This window comes from Magnolia sinica, chromosome 9 (assembly GCF_029962835.1).
Source record: "Magnolia sinica isolate HGM2019 chromosome 9, MsV1, whole genome shotgun sequence".
Lineage (NCBI taxonomy): Eukaryota > Viridiplantae > Streptophyta > Magnoliopsida > Magnoliales > Magnoliaceae > Magnolia > Magnolia sinica.
In genome coordinates this window covers 50480917-50506609 of record NC_080581.1, presented here as the reverse complement: position 1 = coordinate 50506609, position 25693 = coordinate 50480917, and the positions used below count along the sequence as shown (strand labels likewise).

General features: G+C 41.7%; 1 protein-coding gene across 1 annotated transcript in view; it reads right to left on the bottom strand.

Annotated features, from left to right (window-relative positions):
* Positions 1 to 23252, bottom strand: part of LOC131255427 (DNA oxidative demethylase ALKBH2) — a 57466-nt gene extending 34214 nt beyond the window's left edge. The window contains exons 1-3 of the mRNA XM_058256130.1: positions 22831 to 23252; positions 5588 to 5704; positions 2928 to 3117 (exon numbers count right to left, since the gene is read on the bottom strand). Coding sequence (XP_058112113.1) covers positions 2928 to 3117; positions 5588 to 5704; positions 22831 to 23055 — 532 coding nt within the window. The 5' untranslated portion in view covers positions 23056 to 23252. The remainder of the gene's footprint in view (positions 1 to 2927; positions 3118 to 5587; positions 5705 to 22830) is intronic.
* Positions 23253 to 25693: the final 2441 nt, after the last annotated feature.

Here is a 25693-nt window from a genome sequence, read left to right as displayed (position 1 = left end):
CAGATGCTCGACTGGATCTCCGATTCCAGAGTAAGGAGTGATTTGCGGCATCAGGAATCTCAGCGGGAGTAGAGATGCCATAATGTCATCGGTGAATGGTGGCTCTATTTCCTCCAACATAGCCTCAACCGAGGTCGGGACCCGAGCTGGTATGCTTGACAGATGTCAACAATCTGACCCCGTATCTCTCTGAGTTCGGCCTCCCAAGGGACCTCATTTTCCGTCATCACCTCGGGGTCATTCCCGTGCCTTCTCTTCTCCAGTATGTGACACAAGTTGGAGTCCGTGAGCGCAGTAGTTCCCACGGTGTGGGTGGGCACCTGGCTATGCTGCCCCAGTTGTTGCTTGGCTCCATGCGAGTCATGGGGAGCCTGTGGAGGTCGAGATTGCTCGGTAGATACGTCTGCTTCCACTCCATGGTTGGGAGGTGGATTTTGTTTCTCCAGTATCTGCATTATACGATTCATGTTGCCAGTTAAGGCTTCGACTTGGTTTTCCGGAGAGACAATTCGGCCCCCCTGCTACGGGACCTGTGTGCAAGTTCTGCAAGAGCAAAATCAGCCTAGTGTTACGAGGGTGGCTCTTGAAGGTCCGCAGAATGCTCGACCGATGTGGGAGTAATTGCTGCAATAGTAGTCAAGGCCTTCCTTCTTCCTTTCTCCATTATAAAACAACTAGGGATGACAGGTGAGACAGGAATGGCTTCACTGTCGCTTCCCATAGACGGCGCCAACTGTTAATGTAGAAATCTGGACATCCTCACTAGATCATTATGCACCTGCAAAAGCAAACAACAATGGAGACCCTGGCTAAGGCAGGGGACCCTCCGATGCCAAAGTTAGAACAGGCAATCTCGGTCTAGTAGAACTAGGGTTTTTGTGCATACCTTTCACCATAAGTGTGGTTCTTATATATAGTCATATGGTGTTAGTTACGTACATGGCAATGAATTTACCATGCAGTTACGTATCATTCAAGGGATGTCCTCAGAATCTAAGGCGTTATCCTCGGCATGATTCTCGACGAAGATCTCGGGGAATTGATCTTCTTCGGATTTGAAGGAGATCTCCTGGTGGTCGGTTTCCGAGGAGTTCGTGATAGATGGCCGAGGCCAACCTCCTAGTCGGATTGGCCAAGGACCTTCAGACCGAGCTGAACTATCGATCGTGTTCAGAGCCTATCTTCGAGTCAAGCAGGGTCGGTATTTATGGTCGTTCACTAGTCACGATAGCAAGACGTCGACTAGAGCCAAGCCTACTGCTGCTGGTTGATGCTCGAGTTGTTCGTGGAGGTCGTGCTCAGTCGTCGGGTCGAGCTCTTATCCAACCTCCTTTACTGGCGCCTTTGTGTTCTTTCCGATTCTAGTTATCCTGGTTAGTCCAATTTTACCCATAATAGTAGTATATGTTTTTCAGCTTGGCTTGTTTGTTCTTTAACTTTTTTCCTATTAAATGTCATATTTCAATCTTTAAAATTTAAAATAATAATAATAATAATAATAATAATAATTAAAAAAAAAAAGAAGAAGAAGAAGAAGAAGAAAGTAAATAATAATAATAATAAAATCATGAGAGCAGAGAGATTAAGAAGGTTGTTAGCATAGCATTAGAGTTAGTTGGATGAAGTGGAGATATGCCTTGAAGTTTTATGTGAATGCCACATACCAATCAAACTGAAGGGGAGATTGTATATGATTGCTATAAGACCAACCATGGTTTATGGTACATAATGTTGGGCAAGAAACATGTTCATAGGACGAGCTTAGCTGAAATAAGTATGTTAAGGTGGATAAGTGGCTAGATTAGGAAAGATAGAATTAGAAATGAATGCATTTGAGGGAACTTAAAGAGTGCAACAATAAGTAACAAGATGAGGGAAAGTAGACTTAGATGGTTTGGCCATGTGCAACGAAGACCAAGAGTGCAATGGTTTGGAGAGACTTGGTTCAAGTAAAAAGCTCAAAAGGGCAAAGGGAAAGGTGGATTGAAGGTAGGAAGAAAAGACTTGATGACCTATTGTTTAACCGAGGATATGATCTTTGGTAGAGTGGAATGGTGGAACAACATTATTCCAATTAGTTGGATAAGGATGAGGGTGTGGTGCCCTCTCTCTCTCTCTCTCTCTCTCTCTCTCTCTCTGATATTTTGTAGCAAAGGTGCCCCCCCCACTTTTTGAATGCCATCAACTAATTTTTAACCAACACAGGACAATTGTAAGAAGGCTATGATGATGATGATCAACTAGTTTTTAAAATAGGAAACATCCTGATCTTGACACATGTCATCACATGTAAGTTGCTCTACTCTTTATGATTTTGATCTTCTATTGTTTGTCTAATTTATTCTAATAAAGCTTGAATGACATGTAAATACTAAATATGAATTATTCTATGATAAGGAAATAACTTTTCATGTTCCATATATATTTTGCAATAAATAACAAAATGATTTAATTAGGAAAACATGACTCGCCTAATTGACCATGATAACAACGCACGTCAAGATCTATAGGTGGAACACATTTGAGTATGTTTCCTGATTTTTCCAACCTTGATATAAAATGTGTACAGACATGTTGACGGATCTAATTTTCATAACCAGATCCATGAAAGACAGTTGTGGTGTCCATGTCAATTTTGAGCTATTTTAGGGCAGGCTAGGTGGTCCTAAGATTCATCAGCATTTTAGCAGGGAAAAAAATGCATCCTGCCCAAATCGCGAGTTGGGGACCTGGGTTGCAAAATGGAAAAAGGAAGCCCATGTAATTTTACTCCTTTTGCTGCCCCAAATCCTTAGTGGTATGAACCGGTATCTGTTTTGTCAAAAAGACGGAACCACTGGCACATTGTAACTCATCCAAATGAGCCTTTGTTGTCTAGTTGGGTGTTTAGTACTACTTGAAGATATTGATGTACATTAGCATTGCACCTTGGGGCAGTCTGCTGGGCTTCTTCCTCAACAAGAATTCCCTCTCACAGCCAAAGGAGACTGAAGCAATATCTGGAGTTCGTCCATAAAATTTCTCAGCGTCAGAATGCCAAGCCACATAGTCAGAGCCACTCTTGTATCTGTTCAAGAGCAAGCTATTAAAACTACTTCCAGGAAGAGCTTCATGAACCTGTATGGTATGAATGCGTTAGTGTGAGTATTGGCAAAAATAATCCAAGGCATAGGGATAGTGACATTGATGATAATGTTGTGGTACAATTCATGTCATAGTGGTGGTGATAATGACAATTATGATGATTATAATGGCTGTCATGATCAGTGTTCGAAATATCGGTATCGCACAATGTATCGCACCCTTGGGATACAGATACGTATCGGTTATCGCATGGGATATATCGTTTGTATCGCATAATTTATCGCACTTTTGGGAAACATGGGGAAACATTAAGATAATTGTTAATTTTTTCAATGAAACTTCAGGGATTATTTAAAAAGACCCTAAATCCCTAATACACACTTTTAAATCATAAAATCTCAAAAAGAAATAGACATAATAGGTTTCCTTTGTATATTGTACTAAGATATGCGCTGTGCGATTGAACTATGACAACTATATTCAGTATCCAACCCATCCATCTGTTTTTTCATATCATTTTAGGACATTATTCAAAAAAAATGAAGCAGATCCAATAATCAAGTGGACCATACCATAGGAAACAATGATGATTGACCATTAGTGGGCCACAAAAGGTTAGATCAAGCTGATAATTGTTTTTTCTCTTCATTCAAACTTATGTGAAGTTATCAATAAATTAAGTGCCTAATAAAATATAGGGAAAATCAAGGTGCACCCTAAAAAGTTTTTAATGGTACTGTGTTCAACCACCATTGTTTCCTTGAGTATAGTCCACTTGAGACGAAAAATAAGACAGATCTAACGATCAAGTGGACCACACTGAAAAAAGTAATGGGGGGATTAAACGTCTGCCATTGAAAACCTTTAGGGGTTCACGGAAGTTTTGGATCAATATAAAATTTGTTTTTCCTCTTAATTCATGTCTTTGTGACTTTATGAACCGATTGGATGGAAAATAAGCATTATGGTGGGCCCTACAAAATGACTCTTGCATTTAATCCCACTGACATTTAATGCTTAGTGCATTTTAATGCAACCAAGCTTATTATTTGGTGTGGTCCACTTGAGCGTTGGATATGCCTCATTTTCGTACTCATACCTTAAAATAATATGAGAAAAGGGATTGACGGTTTGGATGTACAGATACATCACGGTGGGCCTGACCACAGACCTGTCCGTTCGGAGCTAGGGACGGGCGGGGGTAGTACGCAATCCGCGTCCTCGTGTGGTACACCAGCCAATCTGCTTCCTTTTGGACCAGATTTAATGTTATATGGCCCCACAATAATATATTCATTATATCCATACCGTTCAACCATTTGGAGAGATTATTTTAGATCATGAGCCAAAAAATAATTAATATCCAAAGCTCAAGTGGACCACACCACAAATAGTAGTGGGACAGTGATTCTCACTGTTAAAACATTCGTAGGGCCCACCATGACTTTTATTTTCCATCCAATCTGTTCACGAGGTCACACAGACTTGGATGAAGAGGAAAAATAAATATCATATTTATCCAAAACTTCTCTGACCTCAAAAGGGTTTCAATGGTAGACGTTCAATCTCCCACTATTGTCTGTTGTTTGCAGTGTGGTCCACTTGTTCTCTAGATCTGTCTTATTTTTCGGCTCAAGCCTTACGACGAGCTCGCCAAATGGAAGAACGGTTTGGATATAATGCATGCCTTATGATGGGACCCACAACACTTGATGACGTCAACACTCGGTGGTGTGCGGTACACCACCCAACCCAAAATCACTTAAAGAGGGCTCGGACGCTCTTGTTTTTCGACGCAGAGAGGGTTCCGGAAGGCCGAAACCCTAAAATCTCGCCCAAATCCAGGAAATTTCAGATCTCACGATGATTTCTCGACATTTCGGAGAGGATTTCGCTTGGATTTCTTCGGACGTCGATAGATTTCTCTCCTGTGACCCAGAAATGTCGACCACGACCTGATTCCTCGCCGGAATCTCCAAGAAAGGGGGAAGTTGAAGAAAATTTGCAGAAAATCCTACTTAGTCGAGTGGCCCACCTCCAGCCAGGTACGCTCCGATTTCTTTTTTTTTTTCTTTTTTTTTTTCTAATTCAATTTTTTTTTATTATCCACAAGCCGAATCCGATTTTTTGTCCGTGCATTTGTCTCCGACGATAATGGAGAGAAAATCTCGCCATACCGTCGATATATCATGCGATATCGACGATATATCGGCCGATATTGGGATTTTGAATTTTTTGGCATCTTCCGGTGGTTATCGGGGGTGTATCGTCTCGCAGTGGTGCGATATCGATAATATCGGCTGATAGTATCGATATTTCGAACACTGGTCATGATACAGGTGAACAGCAATGGTTATGTGCATCTGGTCAATCCACAAGAAAGAGAGTGAAACTTGATTATCTGCTATGTTAACCGTAGCTTGACACTAAAAACATTATAGTATAATTTATGATATCACTATTACAACTAAAACAAATACAATTTGCAAATAAGTGTCCTTACAGCTGCCAAGATGACTTTAAGTAGGGGGAACTCATCCCAAGAATAAGCATGTGGCTGATATCCACTGTATTTGAGCTCTGGCAACCCCTCGCTGGCAATATAGCATGTGTCTCTAGGCTGCAAAAGAGATGACGTTATTAGATATCAAGGATCATTATGGATGTTTGGGGCAAACTACAAGCATAACATCGATTTCATGCATAAGAACTCACACAATTTATTTTCTGAAAAATACAATGTCTATCTTGATCAATAAAGCAATTAGTGTTGGTTGAGTTGTTCAGCTAGAAACTCCTTAACTGTGTCATAAATGCCAGATCAACATATCACAAAGTGTTTTTTTTTCTTTTCTTTTTTTCTTCAAAGGCAACAGTAATTTATTAAAGAAAAGCACCGAGAAGGCACAAAAGAATATAAACCAAAAAAGAAAGAAAAATTACAATCCTCTGGAGCTTTTATACATGAGGCTCGTTCCACTGCATAGAGCTTAGCCCTACTAAAGACCTCATAAGCAAGCTACTCACATTTCAAAAACATCTTCCGTTCCTTTTCCCCCGAAGTGACCAAACGACAGCCATCAAAACCATTCTCCAAACAACCCTTTCTTGTTCCCAAGCCCAACATTATGCCAAGCCAAAAGAAGATCACCTATGGATTCCAACATCACCCCCAACATTTTGAACATCCTAAGGAAGCTAATCCACCTTTCGAGCGAGCAGGCAGTGTAAAAAAAAGGTGATCAATTGATTCAACAATGGCAATACACCGCCCACACACGTTGGAGATCACCATTTGACCTTTTTTAAATATTGTTCATAGTCAATACCCTCTTTCTCCCAACTAACCAATCAACGGTAGCTACTTTCGAGGGCCCCCCAACAGAGACGAAAGCAAATTATAGGAGCAGACTGAGAAGTGACCCAACTTGTCCTTAATCCATATTATTCTATCCTGTTCTCCCATCGACGAAGAGCAACATTAGAGGCATCCCTAAAGTGTCACAAACTCCCCCATTTCCATGTCAAGCAAGTTCCTATGGCGGAGTAGATACCAGAATATTGCTTTCCGGAGAAAAAAAAAAAAAAAAAAGGCACGCTGATCTTGGAAACGCAATCTGAAGTGGAGTCTCCCCTACTCACACATCCTCTCAGAATCAAATCTTCTCCCCGTTACCAAGGGAAAACCCAACCTCATCTTTAAACTTGGACTTCAAACTTGAGACCCCCTTATCCATGACACCCTGTATGATGAAGAGCCCCTCATCCACCAGCCTCCTTCTTAACACCCATACTTGTTTGCAATGGTCTCTTTTCACAAAGAATTTTCTTCTGACCCAAATCTCCACAGTCATTTACCGAATAGTAGAAGATTCACTTTCTCCAAGTCTCCTATACCAGCCCCCCTTCCCTCATATGACATAAACACCTCTTCCCAAACCAGGAGAAGAAAGTTTTTCTTTTCTTTCGTTCCTTGCCACAAGAAATCATGCCTCAACCTTTTCAATCTAACCAAAATGGATTTCGAATATCTGAACAAGGACATGAAGTACAATGGCATGTTTCATAACGCTGGTTTGATAAGAGTCAGTCGGCCATGAAAACACAAATACCGACATCTTGATCATTTCCTTTACACCACTTCGTCCCACAGATGCTTTGCCTGTTTACTTATGTATAGAGGAAGACCGAGATAAGTGGAAGGGAAGGTTTCCACGCTACATCCAAAGATCCTTGCCATCCACTCAACTTCTTCCGTAGACATCTAAACACCAATCATCTCGCCCTTAGCAACGTTGACTTTCAAATCCTACACCAGCAAAAAGCATCTTACTAGCATTCTCAAATTGTCCACCATGGTTGCATATGCATCGCAAAAGAGTATGGTGTCATCAACAAACTAAAGATGGGAGATTGAGGGGCTCATCCTCTCTACCCTAAACCCACAAATAAGACTAGCATCCTACCCTTTTTCCATTTATTATAAAGTGTTGCTTGAGTTGTATGACCGCAAATTCCTTCAGGTTGCATATGGACGCACAAGCAATTTGGGTTGTGAATGTTGAGCTAAATAATGTTTCCTAGAATTCATAATGAGGAAGTGCTCCAAGAACAATATTACAATTGGTTCATTACCCTCTAGCATGGATCAGCCGACGAAGGGTTTGATGAACAGGGAGAGAAGGTTTCTTGCATTTATTAAACTATTCAAATTTTCACCTTATTTTCAGATTTTCTGAGGGATTTGTGAGGTTTCAATGCTACAATCAGTGCTTTTGTTGCTTCCACTATGATGCATTGATTCAACAAATAAGTTATGGCTAACAGATCACAGGAAAAAGCTACATAATCAGGCATATAAGGTGATTTGATTTTTTTTTTTCTTTAACAAAGGCACTCCACCATAAGCACACCAGATGAACTGTTTGGATCTCATCCATGTAAGACCGATAACCTTGTGACACCGATCATACGCTTTGTTTTCAGTGCCGGCACATTCCAGGCGGATCAAGTCAGCGAGTTTTGATCGCGACCCTATTTTATTATCGCAACACCCCAAGACTTGTACCTTAGCGACCGCGCAGGCGCTACAATTCCAATGTCACGCGGCATGCCCCATTGTGATCCCTATATTAGAAGTTGTAGTTTTGGGCAAAATCCGAGGTGGACTGCGCAACATACGCGTAGCGCGGGCCTCACTTGCATAAATCTCAATGTTGTCAAATCAATCAATCCATCAATCAAGCCATCAATTAACCCATCCATCACTCCTGTCACTCTCCCCCCATTAGTCAAACAAGCCCATGCCTTGCTCATGCAACCCATGCTTAGCCATTATTTTTTCCTTCTTTTTCTCCCCATTTTACCCCTCCCTTTTCATAATTCCTTATCTATCCAAAAAGTTCTACCACAAAAGCTCTCAAACCCCTCTCATTTCTCCAAAGTTTCCTAGCAAACGAGAGTGAAAAGAAGAGAGAAGAAATTAGAGAGAGAAAATAAATTAGAGAGAGAGAAGGAAATAAATTATTAGAGAGAAGAGAGAGTACTTGAGAGAGAGAAGTGTTTTAAGAGAGGGATTAAGAGAGATTGGCGCTTGAGGGAAGGTTAAAGGAGTTTAAGAGAGGAGCTTCACCATCCAAGTCGTCCGATCGACGATCCGGCCCAATCTGACCGTCCATCCATCATTGTGAGTGCAAGGGAGGACAAACTTTCCCTTTTCTTTACTTTCTTTCATCTTTCATGGACCCACAAGGGTGGGACCCACAAGGGTGGGACCCACTTGGTGTATGTGATTGTTGTGTGTGGATGGCCCCATAGCAGCTGAGGCCCATCCAATGGTTCGATCTCTCCCTTCTTTCCTTTCTCTTTCTTTTCTTTGATGATTGTGGACCATTGTGAGGCCCACAAGTGAGCCACGTTGTGAGACAGCATGCCCCGCACGCCATGACAACGTGGACCACCTTGTGTGGCCCGCCGTGATATTTAATTGCCATTCAACATGTTGATCAGGTCATTTAGATCTGGATGGAAGAAAAATGCAAAGATCAAATTGATGCAAAGCTCCTTGGCCCACCATGTGTAAAACAGTTTAATGGATGGAGTAGATTTGTCAAGGTGGACCCCACCACCCCTAAACACAACTGAGAAAGAGGGAAGGGCAGCAACCATGGTTGTTGGATGCAAGCAGCGTCACTTGACGCTGCTGCCTAGCAACAGTTCCACCTAGAGGAATGGCGTCCCCACTCGTGGGACGCACGTTGATGTATGTGTCCCATCCACTCCGTCAATACACTGCATCAGACCATTTTGGCCATTGAGCCCAAGTTCCAAGCCGATCCATATCCCAGGTAGACCACAGTGTGAAGAATAGGAGGCTGGTAAGCCCCAACATTGCCGACGCTTCTTGCATGGGCAGTTGGGGGTGGGTTCCCACTCATGGGACCCACCTTATGTTTATGTGCCATTTATGTTGTTCATCATTTTCTTCAAATTATGTTGGGCCAGGGGCCCAAAGTTTAGGCCAATACAAATCTTAGGTGGGCCGCACCACAAGGAACTATGAGGGTAAAAACCTCTTGGACTTGGGATCCCTTGGACATGGGAATTCCTGGTTTTGGGATTCCTTGGACTTGGAAATCACTGGATTCCGGATCCATTAGATTTTGGTTATGTTTGGCATCCTGGATTTAAAATCCCTATAATCCTAAAGTGATATGCATAATATACTTGTAAAGGTTTGAAATTAAATCGATTTAAATCGCAAATTAGTGGGTGTATGTAATGTTAACACTATGGTTATATTAAATCTATTGAGGCAAATACCTCGGCTGAAACGATGAAATCCCAAGACTCATATGGCCATAAGCATAGGATCACATCCTATTGAATAACCATCGATCTATAACCAATTAACCGTCGATTTATGTTAGAAATGTCCAGGCGATGCAGATCATCCTAATAAAGTAATTATAGAGATGCAGCTGATAATCTTATTGTTTTAGGATATCATCAGTGGGCCATGTACCTAAATTGATTGGTAGCCTAACGGGACATGTTGTACATGTGGGTGTCCATCTAGATCACTCTCAGTGGACCCCACCTTGGTGTATGTATTTTACCCATGCCTTATGTGCTACATGAGGAGCCGATGTTAGTCTAACGTGGGCCATACCACATAGACGTCTATATTTCTAGTGGGGTCTACCATTCGGTTCCCACTTTCTATATATATGATATGCCCATGAAGGCCAATTATCTCATGATTTGTTTGATAACATGTTGGTATATTTAACCTGATAGAACACACTGATAACATGTCTACTATAATTGATATCATGCCCATTTATATGCCCATACGCATCATTTGTATGCATGTTGTGGATGAGAACTGATCATAGCATATGCCTTTTAGCTTGAGATACTTAGGGGACCCCATATGATATAGGGTTGCCCCACATGATCACACGGTGCGCACAGGTTTGGTGCATGACTTAGATAGTATGACTCATACGTTTTGCATATGTATGTCACGATCAATTTTACACACTAGCGACATTAAGGTTGTGGCCTCCACGGGCATATCGTGGATGGCCGGATTCGATACTAGAAATATTTGTTCTAGCACTTGGGTGCTTAAGATGTCCATAGGTGAAAGTCCCTAAACCCTTGTGGTACCAGCAGGATGCTTCAACGTCGAGACCGAGTAGATAATATGAGCGGCCGAGTGGCCAATACCAGTAGGCCGCGTCTCCCACTGTGTCGTAGTTGGTTGAAAAGGGGTGTGACCTTACCCGCCCGAGGGTAGGGGTTTGTAAGCTAGGTTGAGTCTGACAAACTCATAAATTGGTCCGCTATCGACGAGCCGAGTAGGTATTGGCATACCACTGACAGGGCGGATAATAAAGGTCTTTTCCACTCACTTGGTCGTGTGCATCATGGGCGGCAGCCAATGTTGGAGTATTCTAGACCCCGGTGATGTTTCCAGCGACAAGCTATTCTGATACGTGGACTAGTTGAGAATCAGCATGTTTGCGTTACATCTCTAGCATATGACATTCAGCCACATAAGCCTTGCATTGCATAGCCTTGGTATGGCTAACATCATTTATGGATTTGCCAGTTTAGCCCTCCATCATTTTCGCTTACTCTGACATTTGTATGCTTGGCATATGCATTGCGCGCACACGCACGCACTCTTTAAGCTTCGTAGTGAGCTTATGCACGTTCATTACGTGTAGGTTATGCTACATCGTAGCAGCATTGAGGCAGGAGCATGTGCCTGATCTTTTGGAGTTTTGTTATATCTTATATTTCCTTTCCAACATTGTACTCAAATATTATATTAGTGGATATGTGGTGATGATGTTTTGTGAGTTGGGTACACTTGAGGTTATGCTCCTTTACCAAAAAAAAAACCCTAAAATTCCTCCTTGTAAGATCCTAGGATCAGAACCTGGCGTATGAGAGTTGGGAGCTGAGAATGGGGTATTACGGAAGTTGTCAGCACCGGATTTGGCGGCTGGGAATTTTGTGAGCCCGATTCCTGAGTTTGGGGCGTGACAATCCACATGTCAAATGCTTATGATTTCAAATCAAGAACATAGTACATCAACTAAAATACAAAAGGATAATTTAAATGTGAAATTACAAAAAATTATAGCTCAGTTATTAATGAATCGAAGATAAGTAAAAACAAACAACACCCCCAATGCATCAGAAACCTGTTGCATAGTCAAACACTAAGAGATCATTCAACGGCTTGGATTTTGGGGAGTTGTGGATTAGAAATCCAAATCCCAAGATTTTTTGTTGATTGTTCTCTGGATTTTGGGAGGATTTCAAATCTAGGACTGAAAATCCTCAAAAAGGCAATAATGAGAAAGTTTACGAAAGGATGAGAGTTGTTAAGGCCTGCGGCGACTAGATTCGCAGCAAACTTTATAGCATTAGAGAGTTTATTCCAGCATAGGGGAGAGTTGAGTGAGATGTTCGCTTCCCAAGAATGGCTCAACACAAAACATGGGAAGAAAACATCAGGGACACCGGTTGAAGTTGCGAACACCATACGGGACAACAAATATTGAAAGAAGGTCAAGTCGATCCTAAAGGTGATGGAGCCACTAATGAGGGTACTCCGTCTTGTTGAAACCAACGAAACACCTACCATGGGCTTCCTATACGTTGCCATGGATAAGGCAAAGTTGGCAATTCAACGTGATTGTAGAAGCTGGGAGTCTTATTGGAAGATGATCGATAGGAAAAGGACAAGACAACTCCATCATGATCTTCATGCAGCAGGTTACTATCTAAATCCTAATTATAGATATGCCCAATCATTTGTTGAGGAAGATGAAGTTCGTGTCGGGCTAAAAAATGTGATAAAGAGATTAGAGCCTGACTTAGATATGCAAATAAAGGCGTTGAATGAATTAGATACATTTGGAAATCGCCTTGGTAGCTTTGGAGATGCTTTGCACAACATGCAGTATCTAGGTTGCAACCGGCCGAATGGTGGATTAATTTCGGAGAGAGTACGAAAGCTCTCCAAAAAATTATAGTAAAAGTTTTAAGCCAGACAACATCTTCATCTAGCTGCGAAAGGAATTGGAGTTGTTTTGCGCTTATTCATTCAAAGAATAGAAATAGATTGCAGACTAGAACATTAGATAGACTTGTCTTCATGCACTATAATATAAAACTAAGAATGCGGCAACATCATAGGAGCATTACAGCTGTCGATGATGGAGACTACTGTCCAATAAACTTGGACATATTTATGATGAGGATGACCCGCTTCTACCTTGGTTGGAAATAAGGGAAAAGCTAATTGAAGAGGATAGTGAAGAATTGAAAATTGATGACCCAGAAATACGTAGAGCGCAACAAGAGAGTCGTGCAGATGTGTTGGACCCAGTAAGAGGAGTAGCGTTTATGCCAAGTACGGGTTGGCTCAAGATCAACAAAAGAGTACGAGCAGTGGTAGCGTGACCGTGTCGGATGATGGTGACGATGACCCCCCTGCCCCTGGTGCTGGCACTTCTGGTGTTGCTCAGCGCCCTATACAGCCGTCTAGAGATAACAATGCCAATGAACATCGACGAGGTGGTACACGAGGTCGGACTTATGAGTGTACCGAGTCACGATACAGCCAGTAGAAGGAGGGTACATCTAGTGGTGCACCGGGTCCGGGAGGTCCGGAACATCAGCAGGCTCATGGTCTTGGTTATTATGATAGATATTCTTATGGTCAATTGGATTATGATTATGATGGTTATACTGAGCCTGTTCCATCACATTCATATTGGAGTAGCCCTCCCGATCAATATCCATATGATTATAGATATCCAGATCCAAATCCAAGTTACTCATCACAGCAAACGCACTCTCAATCTCAAGATTCTCAACAGCCTGAGTATGGGCACTAGTATGGCTATTCGACGGGCACTAGTGGATATCCTTACTCGGGGTCAGAGTCGTTGCCTAGTCAGGATCAGTCATCCTCTGGTTTCGTTGATCTAGTATTTCCTTTTGGCACTGGATATTATGGATATGCAGCACCTACACCTATTGGACAGCCTCAGCCTGATGGTGACGATAATGATGATGTGGAGGTCGAGCAACCACAAAAAAGCAGATTTTCATTTTGGTGGTGACTTGTGATTGTGAGTATATATTTGTATTAAGGTAAGTATTTGCAGCAGACAGCTCACAGCAGTATTATTGCAAGAAGCCCTACACACACTTGACACTGCCGAACTTGTATTTAAAATAGCTCCCCTAACAACCAATCAAGTAATCCTTAATCAAGTTGTAGGGGAGTATATTAGACACTACTAATTATTTTTTTTTAATATTCTTGACTTGAGGATGACAGGTTATAGACAGGAATCACAGTCACGTGCACAGGTATGTTCGAGAAATTCCTCAAAAATAATTGCAAACACCTAATGTAAGATATTTTCATATTACATTCATTCTAATATATCTATCATTGATAGTAAATAGTTAGAAAATTAAATATATGAATTTTGTAGTCAAATTCAAGTAATCTGGTTCATAAATTCATCAGATGGTCCGATGCAACTTCTCACCAAAGAGTGGACCGTTACACCACCATAAACATGTTCTAATTTATAAATGAATGCATATTTGGAATGCTTAGAATATTCCGGATTTAATCCATATTTTTTCATATTTTTTTGGCAAAAAAAAATTGTCCCGTTATGAGCCGTTACGCCCCCATATCCGTATTGGTTTTGGAGGTCACCGTTACGTCAACCGATACTGATACAGGATAACTTGGTCGGGTAGGGTTTTTTAGTAAAAACTTTTAAGTTTTAACTTCTTTTTTTTAACTTAAATATATATATATATATATATAATATTAAAATAATATATACAATATATATTATTAAAATATATTACTCGAGCCGAGTCAAGTTCGAGCTTCAAGTCGAGTTGAGTTCGAGTCGAGTCGAGTTGAAATACACCATGGTCGAACTTGGCTTGAACTCAACTCGAGCTTTAGTAAACAGGCTTGACTCGCCTTGAGTCGGCCTTTCAAGCCGAGTCAATCCGAGCTGAGTCGAGCCGAGTCGAGCGAGTTTTTCGAGCTATCTTGACTCGTGTACAGCCCTAGTGTACATCGAGTCAAACCGAGTCGAGCTGGCCTCAGCTTGAACACTGACCGACCTCAGCTCGAACTCAGCTCGGCTCAGTCCTCGAGCCTGACTGGCTAGCTCGGCTCGGTTCGGTCGGCAGCTCGGGCCGAGTTCGCCATTGAGGCATTTCCACAAACACCTAAACTGCAACTTCAAAAGCCCACTGTTTTACAAACAGAGGCAATGGTTTTACGGGTGTTTTATCAAACACCTTCTAAGTAACATAAAAAAATAATTTAAAAAAAAAAAAGAGAGAGAAAAGGTATTTGTTTAATGTACATACCTTGCTTGCCACCAGCCAAACCTTCCTTACCACCAGCCACATTTCATTGAGTCATTTTATCAAACAGTTGGTGAGCAACATCAATGGCAAAGTAACCAAGTCACCAAACTGGTTCGATCCGAGTTCTATTCGAACTGGATTCGATCCGAGTTGAGTCGAGCAAGGGCCTGCTCGAACTCATTTTCAAGCTAAAAAAATCAGCTCGACTCGGCTCGAACTCAGCTTCGAACCGAGTCGAATCGAGCTTTTTTGAGTCGAGTCGAGCAAGCTAATCGAGCTAGCTCGGTTCGTGTACACCCCTAAATAAGATCTCTCCACATCCTCCCCATCTCGGTTCTGAATCTCCAAATTCATTTGCCAAGAAGAGCTCAGTTCATCCTATCCATGTCTTTAACACCAACACCACCCGCAGAAATTGGCCTACAAACCTCTTCCAATTTAAGTAGATGAAACTTCCGCCCCTCAATATTGCCTCTCCAGAAAAAGTCTCTTCTCATCTTTTCCAATTACCACAGAATTGATTGAGGGCATCTAAAAAGCAACAAAATGAAAATCGGCTTATTAGCAAAAGCCGACTTTAAGAGGGTTAAATGGCCTCCATAAGAGAGGTATCGGGTCTTCCAACTTAACAATTTTCTCTCTATTTTGTTGATGACCTTATCCCAGAGGAACTTTGAACGCTTGCCCGTGCATAACAGAAGACTCAAATATGTTGTCGGTAAGTCTCCTGCCTTGCAACCAAACAAACCAGCAAACATAAGAAGATTTGCATTGTTGATGTGAACTCCTAGCATTTCTGACTTGGCTGCATTTATCTTCAGACCCGATACAGCCTCATAGCACATGATAATTTTCCGAAGATTGTCCATTGATGGCTTGTCCGCACCACCAAAAAGAAGAGTATCATCTGCATACTGGAGATGGGTTAAGGAGAGAGTTATTAGCAACATTGAATCCACTAATTAAACCATTTTCCTCACCCTTCTTGAGCAGCCCCACTAAAAGCTTCCCCAATCACCACAAATAAGTACGGCGATAAAGGATCCCCCTGTCTCAAGCCCCTAGATGCTTTAAAGAAACCATTTGGAGACCCATTAATCAAAATAGAAGGGGGGCAGCTAATATGTCCAACATATAGTCCAGGAATTTCCAATCCACATGGTCATATGCCTTTTCTATATCCGATTTGCGCACTATGTCGGATTTCCTTATCCTGAATCTAGAGTCGACACACTTGTGGGCTATAAGGGCGTTGTCTAAAATTTGTCTTCCCATGAGAAAAGCCTGTTGATTCTGCGAGATCACCTTCCCAAGCGCAATTCTAAACTTGGTCACCAAAACCTTCGCCAAAATTTTATATGAACCCCTTATCAAATTGATAGGTCTAAAATCCTTAAGTTACTCAGCACCTTCTAATTTTAGGATTAAAACAATAAATGTCGCCCCAAGCTAAGACGACAGGCAGTCGCAATCATGGAACTTTGAGATAAAATCCATCGAGTCTTTTTGAAGGAGCCAAAATTTATAGAAAAAGAGCATAGGGAATCCATCCAGACATGGCGACTTCTCCCCACACATAGAATCAAGAGCAACTTTAACTTCTTTAGAAAATTCTGCTTTGAGAATCCGTGCATCCTCAGATGAGAAATTTTGAAACTGGAGATTGTCTAATCGTTGCCTCCCCCACTCATCAGCCGATAGTAAATTTTTGTAGAAATGAACAATTGCTTCACAGATTTGGAAGTTGTCCAACAACCGCCTTCCATCCACCACCAAATTCGAAATTTTGTTGCCTTGAGCTTGAGCACTAGCCATACTATGAAAAAACCATGTATTCTTGTCCCCTTCTTTAAGAAAGATCGCTCTAGATCTTTGGCGCCACCTAATCTCCTCTTCTATAGCCCGCTTTTCATAATTTTATTGAATAGTTAATCTTTTTTCCCTGTCAGCCAAAGTTAGGCCCCCATCCTCCTCAACAACACTAAGAGGTGAATTTCATCTAACACTCAAATTATGCATCTTGATTCTCCATAGCCTCCTTTTTCCAAGATTTTAACTTATCCTTTAGAAGTTTAAGCTTCCTAGTAATCTTGAAACTATCATAACCTTCCACTGAAAAGGAATTCCATCATATTGACACCATTTGCACAAAACCATCTCTCTAAAACCAAGCCACCTCGAAGCTAAAAGGTTTTAGCCCCCAGTTTTCCACCACCACATCCAGCAGAATGGGGAGATGATCTAACACAATTCTAGGAAGAGACCGTTGAGATAATATTGTCCAACCAATAATTTTTCCAGCCTCGATAACATTGCATTCTGTTGACCATTTGACCAAGTATACTACACACCCAATCAGCAAAACCTAACGTACTACGAGTGATATGACTTCCCAACAATTTCTCATGGCTGAATCTTATCACATTGTAATCCCCGCCAACATGTCAACGCTCAGACCAATGTTGTTTAACACTATTCGGTTCATACCGAAACTATCGCACAAACTATAGATGCAGGGCCCATATACTGACATAAAAATCCACTGGAAGCCTGAAGAAACCTCTCGAAAAAGAACCAAGATTTAGAACTCCCCAGAAACAAAGTCTACCTTTCTCCAAGAATCCGTATTAAAGGCAACAATGACACCTAAAGCTGTACCTTTCGCATCAACAGCAATCCAATCCAATGCAGGGGCATTTTCACACCGGACTCGAGTGGGGTGGCCTATGGGATGCAAGGACACTCGGGTTGGGCGGCCTGTTTGAGGCGGGCCCCTCCCGTGCGAGGCAAGTGGCTCATATGAGGCAAAACCCATTTGACGCAGGACAATTAACCACTTGCTCTAAAAGCTCAAACTGTTAGAGTATGGCGACTTAATCCCTTTATCTCATAGCCTAAGCCCCACATCTCATGGGTTAGGACCTCGGCCGAACCCCCCTCGTGGGCCCCAAATCACATGGGTACCGCCTCACACGGGCCGCCCACCCCGAGTGTGTCTCCATATCCCACAGGCTACCCCACTCGAGCCCGGTGTGAAATGCACATTAATCACCCCCGGTGAGGAGTCTCGAACACGAGACCGCCCCCATGGGCCCCGCCCACCCCGGGTGTGCCCCTGCATCCCACGGGCGACCCCACTCGAGCCCGGTGTGAAAATGCCCCTACATTACCATGTGATGTGGGGCCCACGAGGAAGGTTCGTCCGAGATCCTAACCCATGGAATGTGGGGCCTGGGCTATGAGATAAAGGGATTGATTCGCCACTCTATCAATTCGAGCTTTTAGAGCAAGTGGTTAATTGTCTTGCATCAAAGTGGTATCAGAGCAGGAGGTCTCGTGTTCGAGACTCCTCACTGGGGGTGATTAATGCAGGGGCATTTTCATACCGAGCTCAAGTGGGGTGGCTTGTAGGATGCAAGGGCACACTCGGGGTGGGCGGCCTGTGTGAGGCGGGTGGCTCATGTGAGGCGAGCCCCACCCGTGCGAGGTGAGTGGCTTATGTGAGGCAGAACCCATGTGATGTGTGGCCCACGAAGAGGGTTCGGCTAAGGTCTAACCCATGGGATGTGGGGCTTAGGCTATGAGATAAAGGGATTGATTCGCCACTCTATTAGTTCGAGCTTTTAGAGCAAGTGGTTAATTGTCTTGCATCACAGTCCTTGTTTCTAATCCCCCATATATAGTCGATCACACCCCGATTCACTCCCTGTAGCTTAGATTCCTGTAAGGTGATAACATCTGCATTCGATTTTTAACCAAAATAAAATAAAAATCACCTGAGCTCTTTTCGATTTACACCCCAACCCTCTAACATTCCAAGATAATATGATCATTCGAAACCTACCTTTCCTGAACGAGCCCTCTTTCCTCCACTTGCTTTCCCTGCGTTATCATAGTGAATTGAGCATTTGAGGCTCAAAACCTCCCTCCAGCCTTTCGCAGATTTCTTCTGCTTCAAACCCTGGATATCAAGCTGGATCTACGCTGCCCTCTATCAAGCAAAATGGAAGAATTCATAAACATCTTCATCCAGGACTGCATGCAACATCCCAACCATTCCCCCACCCGGATTGAAACATCTTTTGCCCATTGGAATTATTCCGTCGAGATTGTGCCTAACCCCCTAAAATCTTGTAGCAACTGTTCACCAACGTCAAGAGTCTTCTGGTCTGAAGAAGCAATCATCTTATCTTCTATGCGTAGAGGGGAGTGACAATGAGAGCATCTTCCAAATCATTAGCATAATTCATAACGTCCATAGCCCTGATTTCTTCTGGTAGGTCTACAATAGCATTTGAAACAACCAAGATCCCGATTTCTTCCTCTTTATCCTTGAAAGAAGAAGAAACCACCCTCGCCCCCTTATGATAGACACAAGAATCCCTTTCTCCACCGGCATTAGTCGATATAACCTCCCCTTCACTTGAGAAAAAGCAATCTTCCAATTCTGATGTCGGAGAAGAAAAGGGATCAGAGAGATCATCCTCCTGGAGATCACCTACCACCTAATCTAAGTCTCCAAAGCTTTCTCCCACGATGCTTTGAGTCTTTTTACTGGAGTTCTTTCCTGGAAGCAAAAGAGCGGGTAGTTGCTCTCCCGATTAAACAGTAGGGTTCAAGGAATTATCTCACAGGCGCATTAGTCACACGTGCCATATTTTAAGTGAAGGGAAAGATCAACTCGTGCAATGACCGCATAGGTTGAGGAGAAGCCACCTGTTGAAGAAGAATCGAAACTCGCATGAGTCTTGGCCTCCACCCAGGGGAAAGAAGAGTCTGTCAACGTGTCACCACAAGACACATCCAAGCAAGGTATTCCGTAACGGTAACAGTGGCTGTAACGGCCACCACCGTTACCTTTATGATACAGGCTATAACGGCCATTACGAGGGTCGTAGCAGCTGTTATGGTCTCTTTTTTATTAAAAAAACAACAGAAAAACTTGTATCAACCCTATAACGGACCATTATGAGGTTGTTATGGCCTTTACAGATGTTGTAACAGGCCATTACGGGGGCTGTAACGGCCTTTATGGGTCATTATTTCCGCAATGGCCGTTACAACCTTTATAACCCTATAATGTGTAACAATTACCAACGTTACCTTTACGTTACGACCTTTACGGTCCCGTGGGACTATAACCAAGCTTAGGCCCTCGAGCTGAATCTCAGCTCGACGGTTGTCCCAATCCAACTCTTGAGCCTCGGTCATGCTACCACCTTCCATACGAGGCATAGGATTAGGATCCAAACCTCCTTTCGAAAAGTAGGTCGAAGAGGAGTAACAAGCATTCGGTGCTCCATCAGCACACGGTCCATCAATCACCCTCACCTCATCGAAGATATCCTCACCTACCTATCTCCATTGCTCAACCACGACAAGCATCCTCCTTACTAGCTAATGCACCTCTGGAGCAAGGAACAAGAACGCCTTCATCTACTAAAGCCCTTCTATCATTACTGCCATGAGGAAGAGATCTCTCCTAATTCTTCCAAAATTCACCCCACCTAGCCAGAACCCCCCATTCCACCTCCCTTTCAACCTTCAATCACAAGATCTCCTCCCCCACAATTACTGTCTTTCAGCCCTAAAAGAGCATTTTTCCTCACACACTCGAGCTACTCCTAATTCCTCCCCTTCATCCATAGTTTGATCAATCACCATAACATCCCCCGGGCAGGAAGCAGCAGCAACAAAGAAATCATGGGACCAGAATTCCAAAGGAATCCCCTAAACGAGGTACCATATTGACTCGCTTCCGAATTGCAAAAAAAAAAAATAATAATAACTTCCGAATCAATGTGTCTCCATGCATACCTCCCGCAGCCATCAGCATTTCCAAGTTCCTCTCAAGAAGAATCCAAATCCACAGCTCAAAAATACCTAGCAATCTAATTGAAAAATCACTGAACCAGCCACAACATTCTTCCAGCCATGTCTTGATTTGGGGAATAATTGCTCCAGGGATCGTTTCCGCGACTACGGACCATCTTAATGATTCAAATGCTTTACCAATCACCTTTAGGTTCACTCGAACCTGCTTAACTCTTGCAACTTCCTCCATCAAATATAAGCAATCTTCCTCCACTCTCAATTCCTCTACCTCCGAAAGAACAAGACCCACACCCACCATCGCGTCTCTGTATGAGGCCCCAATAGGATTACTTACCTCAAGGATGTGATCATCACTATCTTGTTTTTTTCATTTCCCCCTTTTCATGATGTTCGATGTTGTCCATCACTTCTACCGAGTTTCGAGTTGGATGCACTCATCCCCCCTTGCCATTACAAAGTTCAGGGCCAAATCTAGCTCATTGAACCAGTAACTTCCTACCACCAAAATTCTCACCATGAAGTAGCTCAATCGCCCTAGCCAATTGTCCATCCGATCCCATCTGAACGAAAGCGAAACCTTGCAGCTTCGAAGAGAAACGATCCCGAGGGAGCACGACCTCCATTACCACTCATACCCTCCTAAACACGTGTGAGAAATTGACAGGAAGCCATCCTTCTGGAAACCCCTTAACGTAAAGGGTTAGGAAAGCTGAGAGGTGCAACTTCCAGTTTTCCTTCCCTTCTAGAGAGGCGCGTCTTCTGTCCACTGTTATCTATCCTTGATCGCCTTCGTTGACCTCTATTGTCTTTTGTCTAGTAACTTTCGCCATTTTCTTTGTCAAAGAAAAGAGGGAGAGGAGGAGTTGTTGAGAGGAGAGAGACACTAGCAGCGAGTCAATCCTCTCTTTTCCCAAATACCATCTGAGCATTTTCAATCCTCCAACTATCATAACTGCTCTCTCCACTCTATAAAGTGGCCTTTTTTAATATTTAGGTTGCCAAACACATTTTCTAGATTCCATAGGATTGAAAATCCAGGGTGTTAAACACAAGTGATAGGATAGAAAGGAAACATGAGGCCATGTCTAGAAACCATCAATTACAAGCCAAACAATGGAAAAGGAAAAGGTTTTTCCTTTGATCTGATGATTTGTGTTTTTGGATAGCACGAAAAGGGTGGATTCCACCAAGAAATCATTACAATTTTCCATAATTTGGATTCTTGGCACAAGACACTAGGTGAGTATTGTGACACGAATATGAGATCTCCACTTGCTACCAAAACAAGAACTCGAAATTAAAATCCATATTTCAATAGTTCTCATGGAAGTCATAATTGCATAATGATCATTATTAGTTTCCTTTCTTTTGCCTTGGATTCCATGTATCCAAAGGTGCCCCAAGGGATTGAAAATCCTAGATTTAGATTCTTAAGTTAAAATCCAAATTCAAGGTGCCAAATGACCCCTAAATAAATAGATTTTTATATTTGCATTTGGATGCACTATTGAGCTGAAATACAATAATTAGTTCAACTATATTATATTGTTAACGACTGATTGTAATTACCCTCTAATTATTGACAATGAGGAAGTAGCCCTCAAATTGCAGTCACATTCCTCTATCCAACTCGGCTGTAAAATAGTAGCACATTTGAGCAAAAGATCCTCAAAATAAATACTGAGAAATTCAATTGCAATGTGGTTTCTTTCGCTTTGTTGAACTAATTATTGCAATCAAATCCAATTGTGCCTCCAAAATGCAGGCTTTGCTAGAAACAAACTCATCACAGATAGTTCAAACCAAAAATCACAACAACTAAAAGAACCCAAAAGCCCAATCATCAAAGAAGGTTCGATTCTTGGTGGGAGAGAAAAAAAAAAAAAAGAAATTCCAAACGATGCATATTCGAAAATAGAAGAAAGATTATAATATTTCCAATCATTGCAAGAAAAAAGAAAGAGAAACCTGGATGCAAGATTGACCAAAGACGCGAATGGAGGGCCTGGTCCATGGGATTTGATTGTCGAGGTAATCCAACCATTTCCAGGATTCCTCCAGGGGAAGAAATCGAGGGATGTAAGTAACTTGACTGCCGTTGCCCAGATCTAAACACCTTTCTTTTCCCTTCTCCTTTGGGTTATGCTTCATCGTTTCAAACCTTAACGAGGACTTTTTCTTATTCATTTCCATGTACAGAGAGAGAGGGAGGGGAAACGAAAGGAGCGCGCGAGAGACTGAGCCCGCGAAAATCACGAATGCGGCCCTAGTTTGGATGGCAGTCGGCCGGCCCTAGTCCCCTAAATCCTGGCCCCTTGTGGGTTTCCAACCACACGCGGTCACACATGCACGCTGCACTAGGATTTGCCCTTTTCTTATCAATAAGGACTCTTTGGATTTTATTATTGATAGGACTCTGCAGATTCTTTTAGACTCTATTTTTCTTTTATTAGTTATTTTTTAGGTCGTTTAAATAAATAGACTTTAAGTGGGAATAAAATAAGGAGGTGAACATTTTTTAAACTCCATAAAAGGATCAGAGGCCCCAATCCCCTCGTATAAGATCATCTTCTTTTTCAAATTTTTCGGGGGCCATTTGGCATATCTACTAATAAGAACTGATTTAGTTATTTTAAAAAAATAAACTCTTATTTCAAAAATAAACTATTTAGTAAAGCTCTAATTTTATCACTTAATTTTTTTAGTAACCAGTAAAAAATCTCTTAAAAAATAAGAGATATGGTGGTTATTTTCTCTTTAAGAGCTTAATCAGCTCAAGTAGGTGGATATTTTTTGCCAATTTGAAAATAAGTTTATCCTTAAACTTTTTAATTAATTTCCATCTTATCATCTTCTCTTCTCTTTACAATCTTTTTAAGGTGGGCCTACTTGATGAAAAACCCCTATTGAAGGTGGGACCCTACATAATCAATGGTCCACATCAAGGTGGACCCACATAATGCACGGTTACATCAAAGGTGGGCCTCACATGATGGATGTCCGACATTAAAGTGTGGCCCCACATAATAGACAATCTACATCAAGTGGACTTGTAAATACCCCACCTTAGGTGCAGGGCTGCGATGTAATAATAACTTGATAAGACTGAAGTCATACCCATAGGGACTTGCTATTGTGCGATTTTCGAAATACATTAGAACTAGAACTAGAATCTAATCTAACCACTAAATTCTGGTTTAAACGAATAATTGTATAAGAAACTATCAAGGATAGAATACTAGAGTGCCAAGGATCCACTTATAGCTTCATTAATGTTAATTTACTTAATTCAATTGGATCATACAACTGGAATCGAAGTTCTATCTTATCTAGCTGAATAATAGAGCAGTTAATTTATTATTCATGCATTAAAACATAATTGAACTTTATTGAATTGGATCCCTCATAAAGCATCAACGTATTGATCGCACGAAATTCTAAGCATCTATCATGCCTGGAATCAATGATAGACCAATGGATTTTACAGATCAAACTATTGCAAAACGTGTAAGAAAATACAGCCTTCCTAAGCATCCAAAGTGCCCAAAGTCGACAATGGATCAAAGTAAACTGAAAATACTTCTTCATTCAAACCAAATATTAATGAATTATTCAACATATAAACCAAATAACTTGAATCAATATACATTAAACATTAAGAAGAACTACAAGCTTCACCTCTTATCTCTACCTAAGAAGTTAGCCAACCATAAACATGATTGAACTAAAACTCAAATATAAAAATATAAAAACTAACAAGAACCAAAGATTTGGAGAAGAGAGAGCACTCCTGGAAGTTCTACAACTATTTTCTCTACTTATTCTATCCTAATTCGTGTTTATAAGATCCTAAAATATCCCTTTATTTAGCTTTGATTCGCACTGACTTCAAAACCCACTTGATTTTACGCAGCTTCGATGGCATCAAGCTCCTATCAAAGAATTTGGGTGAGACAGGAAACTATCCAGCAACGAACTTTCAATTTTGCGGATTTTCTCGATGGCATCAAACCTCATTCGATGGGATCAAACTTAGCTTCGATGGAATCGAACACTCATTCAATGGCATCAAAAAGTGTATGAATATGTCTAGCAACAAAATCAGAAATTCATGATTTTTGCAAATGGGATCGAGCGTAGCTTCGATGTCATCGACACTTACTTTGATGGCATCAATGTCATCGAAGGGTCAATTTCTTCACTTTCGATTTTCTGCACTTTGAATCCTCATTTTTCTTCCTTGCTTGCTTGGTTTCCTTGGATCTTGGACTCTTGAATTCTTCAATGTTAACCTCCATAGATCCAATTCTCTACTTGGTAATTCTTTAAGCATTAAATGGTCGCTTTAAGCGTCCTTTTCTCCTTATCTCTCAAAATCACCTTGTAAGATAATACATGCGTAATTAAATCAATTAAGCGCATCCATGTTCATAAAACCAAGTCACAGCAAGGGGAAAAATATACAATATTTCACACTCAACATCGGGACAATAAACTTGATTGAATAGAAACCCTAATCCATACCTTTAACCCCGAATTCAAACCCTTAAACCCTATATCCAAATCCTAGAAACCTTAAAACCTTAGGAACCATCCTTAAAACCCAATTAACCTACTTGCAATAACCCGACAAAATCCTAAACCTGGTCTCGAACCCAAACTTTAAGAAAAACCCAACTATAGAGTTAACCCTTAATTCAACCCATTGAGTCAACTCACTCAATCAGCTCACATAGCTTACCCAAACAACTCATCTTGTCAAGCTAAGTCTAAAAACCCATTTTGGCCCAAGCCTATTCCAAAGCCCAAATCGGAGAAAACGGAAGACAAA